Genomic DNA, 7,679 nt, shown 5'->3' on the forward strand with positions numbered 1-7,679 from the left:
TCTCTCTCTCTCTCTCTGCATACACAAGGATGCCAAATAAGGCTGGAGGAAGGGAAGAGGCAGAGAGGTGGGTACTGCTAAGCAACAGACCTCTACTCCATCTTATTCTCTCACCCCCTCTCTTCCCATCTCCACCTCTTCCTCCTCCTTTTCAATGTAGAGGCAAAGCAGAGTGGAGAAGAGGCAGGGCAAACTAAATAATTAAGATCAAGAAAAGAAGCAGGTGAGGGAAAGAATGAAATAAACAAGACACAGGCCGTCTCCCAACGGCTTCATTCTCTTTTTGCAGCTTGCAGAATCAGTGTTCACACTTTCCTTGCCACGTATACACCCACAAAAATACAAACAGCTATTATTCCTCTATCATACCCTAATCCTCATCAACAACATCCCAAATATTTCTTTGTCCCTCCCACACAAAAGATAGTGGCATCTGATAGAAAAATAATTTAATTAATTTTTGTCATTTTGGCCATATGCTCCTCCCTTTCAATCTAGAAAGAAAGATGGCCATACATGCCAGTCTTGTAGGGAGCTAGAGGGGGCAGAGCGAAGCACAGCCTTCATCTCCAAGGTCTAAAATAGGCTCATCAGCTCTAAACCTGCACTTTATTAGCTGTCTCGTTCTTGGTCTGTAGGGTGTGTGTGTGTGTGTGTGTGTGTGTGTGTGTGTGTGTGTGTGTGTTTGGTGTGGCGATAGGGTTAGGAGGGGGGCTTAGAGAGAGAGACAGAGAGAGAAAGAGAGAGAGCGAGAGAGAGACAGAAAAGATAGAGACCAAAAGAAAAAAAGAGAAAGAAAGCAAGCACGGTCTCAGTCCCAAGCTGTGTGTGATTAATGTGAAGCTCCTTTCTCTATCGCCTCATCTATTACCAGTCCCCCTCTCCCAGGCTGCCTCCACACTTGACCGCTCAAGCTGAGCCCCACATGCACACGCGCACATAAAATATACAACCGCAGCAACAAACAAAACAAGCTGTGGTCAGAGGCTGTGGCCAAGTGTCCCTGCATAGATGGCACATTTTAGTACAGCCACTGACCCAATCAAACAGATACCACAGGCACCAGCGGCTAAGGCAGTGAATCCCACTGGATCACTATGCCTTGATAGGAAGACAACACTACACATTCATGTTTTAGTGTTGCCAAATGGCCCCTACCAATCTTCTGCCGCCACCACCACCTTCCCCACTGCCTCTGCCAAAACAGCCAAGCATAGCCAGCGCTGCCAGGCAGAAGGTGCTCTCCTCCACCACACCAACACACCCACCGCACCTCCTCCACCCATCTACATCCCAGCATGCATTACAACAACATCAGCACTTAATTAAACAGTCCATTTCACACCTGGTGTGCATAGAAGTGCCCAGCCAACCCTGCATCCATATGCCACCCCACTAGCAGCACAAGCCTCAACATGTGCACTCTAACACACACACACACACACACACACACCTGCTACTACAGTCTTGGCCATGCACTGACAACACAACACAAAGCCTGTAATCTGCATCACTGAGTGGGGGAGGGGATAGGCACACTGTGTGTGTTGCTGTGCCAGAGAGGGAAAGAAAGACGGTACAAGATGGCGGATGGAAATAAGAGGAGCAATCCTCTACGCCTTCTGCTGACTGTACAAACTGTACATTATACATAAATGCTGCTTTGCTACTGAACAGAGTCATGTGAGGTGTAAGGTTGTTGTGTATGCTGAGAGGCCACACAAAAGAGCTTTGTGAGTGTTTTAAGGATAGTCACAGAAGGGTTTTGCCCTCAAGAGAGAGAGTTAGAGAGAGAGAGAGAGAGAGAGAGAGAGAGAGAGAGAGAGACACACACACACACAGGCTCCAGATGGAGAGGTCAGAGACACACTGCCCCTATATCCCAGCATGCTCTGGGCTCCAAGAAAAAAGGGGAGCCTCCGGCCACACACTAACACATACATGTACAGATACAATCTGACAAACACCACAGGTTTTCACAATCAACAAACTAATTACTTCCAAGTTGTCTTTTTTCCAGCCAATTCAGTCCATCTATCTTGTGCACATTTATTCTCCATCTCTTTATTCTCTCTCCAGGTACTGTACTTCAGTTGGTATGAACACAGTCATGACATTCTAGTGGTGTGTATGTGTTTTAAGATTGTGCAAAAAAGAAACAACCGAGAGGATTAAACCCAAGTCTGCCTAATTAATCAGATATCAGCAGGCCTGCCTTTTTGAAGCAGTGTATTATCTGTGTGTGTGTGTTGTATGTTTGCACACACACATGTGTGCTATCGTGTGTGTAAATGTGAGTGTACAGGAGATGAGTGTGTCCCTTTTATTCTACTCTGATACTCATTATCCATTCACTCCCCTCTTCAGCTCAGCACTCAGTACACATAGCTATTCATTTTACACGCCACAGACAAGTGACAATGTAAGTGTGTGTGTGTGTGTGTGTGTGTGTGCGCGCGCGCGCGCACGTGTGTGTATATTTAAATAGCAGCCATCTTCATGGTATTAAATCAGTTCAGCAGTAGGTGGCAGTGATACAACTAGTCAAACCTAACTAGTTCCTCTGGGCCTACACTGAGTCATGGCACCTCATATATACTGCACTACTCACCTCAAAGCATGAACCAGAGGTTGAGAGAGAAAGAAAGAGAGCTTGATTCAAAGTAGTTAATGAAAGGACAGCAGGCTGCAGCATGCTAAGAAGCGATGATGCTTACACAGTTGCAAAGGCAATTGTTTTAATGTGTGGGGGTGTTTCCTATAAACACAGGCTCTGCAGACAGGGAAGTGACTGAAGCTCCAGGGGCTACATGGCTCTGCCCACCCCGGAGCCGGTGCTCCTAACAAGGGCAGAGTTGCTTCTTTTGCCTGACGACTGACTCACCCACACATCACTGCCTACACCAGCCGGGCAGCACAGTCAGCAGGCCTAAAAGAACAAAGGGGCTTTTTTGTTCTTTTAATAAAAAGGTGATAGCGCTTAATCAGACAGGATCTGATGTCTGTTTGTATGAAAAAAGGCACAGACAGGAACTCTCTGCCTTGTTAGATTGTAAATTTCAAATAGAACAGCATGCATGTATCCTCACAACGCATCACAATGAAAAATAAAAAAGCAGAGGTATTAAATAAACATGACTGAAAAAGGCAATCCATTTGTTCTCCAGCTGCAACTGACACGAAAGTACATGAGAAACAAAGATAAGAAGGACACATTCCAATTAAAAAAAGGTGAGTCCATGATAAAATAAAAAGGCAGGAATGAACTCTGGAAGGGGACTTTTCTGTTTCAGGGGGCAGAGTGGGTAAGTAATAAGGCTGGCATGTAGGGTTGAGGGAGTGAAGAGAGATGAAGGGGAGAAGGATTGAGAGGTAGGTGAGGAAAGGTTGGGGCTGAGCTCTCTCTCTGTCATAAATCATTTGCAGGGTTCCAGGTCCCAGGCTGCAGTGGATTAGGGAGCAAGGTGTCCAGGGACAGCCAGGAAGGAGGGGACTATCTGATTTAAGAGCCAGAGCAAGGGTGGACAGCTGGGGTAGCTAGGCTTCTCTGGAGCCAGGGCATGGAGCCCCCCCCCCCCCCCCCCCCCCCCCCCCCCCCCCCCCCCCCCCCCCCCCCCCCCACACACACACACACACACACACACACACAGACCTATTTGATCAAGCATAATTCAGCCTTAAAGGGACAGTTCAGAATTTCTGACATAAGGTTTAACAAGTTAATAACCATCAATTCAACCACCTGATGCTGATTGATGCTTATTCACACAACCACCGAAGAGAGCTCTGAGAGTTGGGAGATCTATCGCATGTTTTGTGTGTGTGTGTGTGTGACGTAGACACTGACAAGGACAAATGTATAACGGGGGATTATAACACCATCACACATTGACAAGCACACCCAAGCGTTCGTGAACTCACACACAGCACATTAAGTGGGTCAGCAAGAGTGGCTCCTCTTTGTCCCAGTATCTCCGGGGACACCACCTAATTCAATCCTGTGTGGCTATCATCCCGTTGCTATTAGCAGTTCTGCACTCAGCTACACTAATAGGCCTGCACAATATTGGAAAAATCTGACATTGCGATATTTTTCCCCTAGCAATATATATTGCGATATGAATTTATTTTAAAAGATGACATAAATAGCTCTATTTGGAAATAATAAATCATTCTCAACTACTGTGGGGATTTTGTTGGGGAGTGCATCTACATAGAAGAAGAAAAAACAAAAAAGGATCTTTTTTAATGTGAACCGTTCTTTGTTGAACTTTAATGCTTTACAAACACCAAAGCAAGTAAGCGCTGTATCTACCTTTACTCTTCTGAAGTGATTTTGGAGGGAAATCAAGTAGAAATACTCTGGTTGACTAGCATTACACCATTCTATTCATATAATACAATTAACTATAAATAACATCAATGACAGTGACTGCATGTTGCTTCCTCTAAATTCCAGGTTGTGATAAACTAGCGGGGCCTTCTTTAGTTTGATAAATTGACCAGATCTGCACGTCACGCGCACTAGCAACAAACTCTGTGTATCCAAGAACAATTAAATCAGTGTAAATGACGTTAGATCACACACAGACTTCTGTTGTGTTACGTTTCCAGTGTTGCGGCTCCTTACCATAACGTTAGTTGGGACAGACGGACACTTTGTTTCTTTAGGCTAACTATATTAGCTTTAGCCTGGCTGGTAGCAGCTTTCTGCGGGGCAAATGGCAGGGAGACATTGTGATTATTCTGCATTAACCAGGTGATTTAGTTTGTATTTGCAGTGAACATAAAACACTGAAGCTGTAGCTTCACTGACTACCCATCGAAAACTATGCTCATCACTGTGTCAGCGGCAGCCGCTGCCTACGATGCTTTTCTATACACGGAGAGCCTCACTTCACATAACAAACCCTATCGGACTAACGTCACACGTTGCCAACATGGCTGACTGTCTTAAAGGCGAAGGGTCGGAAGGTAATAATCATGTAAAAGGTGAACGGTGAAAGTTTACTTTTCTATCAAGCAGCAAAAAAGGTTTAGCGTCAACATCGCAATGTCCCGCGATGTGACTATCGCGCATGCGCACATCGGGATGTCGATGCTAAACCACAATATCGTTCAGCCCTATACACTAACCAGCAATGGAACATGGCCCAGTGCACAGACACAATTATATGACCCCCCAACAAAAACACACACAAAGACCAAATATACCACAACACACGTGCAGGCACAGAACACCTAATCCATATGGTTTTGAAATGAGGGTCAGAGGGCTGGATGTAACAATACATTTAGCTCTTCTTTTGGTTTGATATACAGTATAATAAGGTACTAGGATCATGGTTTGTGATATATCACAATATTTTCAAACATTAAGACTAAAATATACCAAGAGACTATATAAAACCAAACTGCAAGCCATAACCTGTATGTTAATTCTAAAACAAGTTCAAATAAAGCTTAAGACTGAATTTGATCACCACCTTAGCACACACAGGAGAAGCATCAACAGAGAACACAACTGTGCTTGTAAATTTCCCCTTGACAGTTAGTGCAAAGAATGATTGTTACCATTTTTGGGGTTACTTATACAGCCAAAATGCTGCCATCCAGCAGACTCAGACTTGACAGTGTCATAAATGTCAAATCCCTGTTGTAGACTGTGTGGCTTTACCTCGTGGTTCTTCCGCCTGTTTTGCCAGTTTACGGAGGGCTGCAGCAAATCCAGAGTGAGCAGACTGGGTAGCAGGGCTTCCATTGGCTACGATGGAGCCATTGAGAGGCGACGGGGTGAGGGGGCTGACCGTCGCCGTGGTACGGGTCGCCGTGGAGATCATTCCTAACGATGGTGACTTTGGCTCATGGCTCATGCCTACACATTTTAAAAGGGAGGAGAAAGGGAAAATGGGAAAATATTTATAACCAATAACGCATGTTCAGCAATAACCAACAAAAACGCTTACACTTGCAAACTATACATTCAGGCTTGCATACAAACGCATTTATTGCAAGAAATGTCTAAAGCCAAGTTAGGTGCATAAGTTTTGACCTGACAGAGACAGTCGGGTCAGAGTGTGCTGCTAGGTTTGTGACAGCTGTGGCGGAGGGGCTTTGGTTGTATGGCTTAGGGTCAGAGGTGAGAGGTTAGCAGGGCACGTCACCCTTCCCGTGCTCAAAGAGCTCCAGTCTGTCTGTGTGTCTGCCAGAGGTCCATGGTCACAAAGTTTACACAACACCTCTACTGAACAGGCTCCAACACTAACAGAGTGACTTTAATTCTTAGTGGCAGTATATTATAGTACCGTAGATGTTAACAAATTTAGTCCATACACATCAAGTGCCCTCCCTGTTAAAATGATCCAAATTAGGAGCTCATTGGCTCCCTCACATCTATTACTTACAAAAGAAATTGCTACCAAGGAGGTGTTACTGAGACCCTTCTCTGAACAGGAAGGTAGAGAATCTTAAAAACAAGAGGAAGGAGACATCTTTAAAACAACAGGAAATAAACTGTGATGTTTAAATTACTACCAGCTGGATGTTTTAGGAGTGTTGAATGAATTATGAGATTTCTTGGATCAATGGTTCTGAGACTGAGAGTATAAAAGAAAACTTTTAGTTCAATCCAAAGAAGTTAATGCTACATAATACATAGATTAAGTTTTCACTCAACTGTAACAGAGATTTTTTTTGTCATGTCAATTTCTAGTCTCACATTTATAAGAACTTTGTGGTTGTTTGAGAGGCAGAGAGGGTGAGGAGGGTTAAGACAGCTGTCCCTTTCCTTCCTCTGTGTGTGTGTGTGTGTGTGTGTGTGTGTGTGTGTGTGTTGAAAGGTGACACCGTGTTGACAGCCCCTCGGTGAGTGGAATCCCTAAATGCCAGAACTTGTGTGATGAAAGACACACACACACACACACACACACACACACACACACACACACACACACACACACACACACACACACACACACACACACACACACACACACACACACACACACACACACTGTAAATTTTCAGCAAATGACTTGTAAGACAAAGACATATTCACTGAAAATAAAGCTGCTTACTAACATTATATCAATAGCACAATTAGATAAGTCGGAGTTATATCCGGGTTTACCCCAGAGGCTAAGAGGGCTATAAAAAGATCATGTTCCTTCCTGAGAAAAGAGCAGAGGCACATCTCTGTGTGTGTGTGTGTGTGTGTGTATGGGTTGTTTAAGTAGACACACACACACAGCGGCAAGTCAAGCATGAGAGAGAATTCCCAACACCTCTTGAGTTGTCCTGCCTATAACCTCCCAGTTACCCAATGCACTCACAATGAACCCAGCACACAATTAATAATGGGATTTAACAATGACTACTGTCAAGCAAACACCCACACCAACTGCCGAGTCCAGTAACATGACTTTGTCTAGACGCATTGTACCGCTCCTCCCTCCCTTGAGAAAGTAAGTAAAAGTCAAAGAAATACACAGGGAACTTTTTTGCAAAAATTAACATAGCACAGAGAAAGAGTAAACCGTATTTAAAGCAAGTATCAAACACACACATAAACCACAGTACAAACAGGCACACATGCAACAGTGAAAGAAGAGACGGACAAGCCCAGCTTCACAAATACAAACAGACACGCATATCCGGAGGTCTGGCAGCGGATCATGACC

At 44.5% G+C, this 7,679-nt stretch overlaps 1 protein-coding gene across 3 annotated transcripts in view; it reads right to left on the reverse strand.

Moving 5' to 3' along the window:
* Positions 1 to 7,679, reverse strand: part of gse1 (Gse1 coiled-coil protein) — a 154,300-nt gene that overhangs the window by 17,073 nt on the left and 129,548 nt on the right. For all 3 annotated transcript variants that reach the window (XM_034886812.1, XM_034886726.1, XM_034886905.1), the window contains exon 3: positions 5,678 to 5,875. In XM_034886812.1, the coding sequence (XP_034742703.1) occupies positions 5,678 to 5,875 (198 nt within the window). The remainder of the gene's footprint in view (positions 1 to 5,677; positions 5,876 to 7,679) is intronic.

The sequence above is a fragment of the Etheostoma cragini genome, chromosome 1 (genome assembly GCF_013103735.1).
Source record: "Etheostoma cragini isolate CJK2018 chromosome 1, CSU_Ecrag_1.0, whole genome shotgun sequence".
Lineage (NCBI taxonomy): Eukaryota > Metazoa > Chordata > Actinopteri > Perciformes > Percidae > Etheostoma > Etheostoma cragini.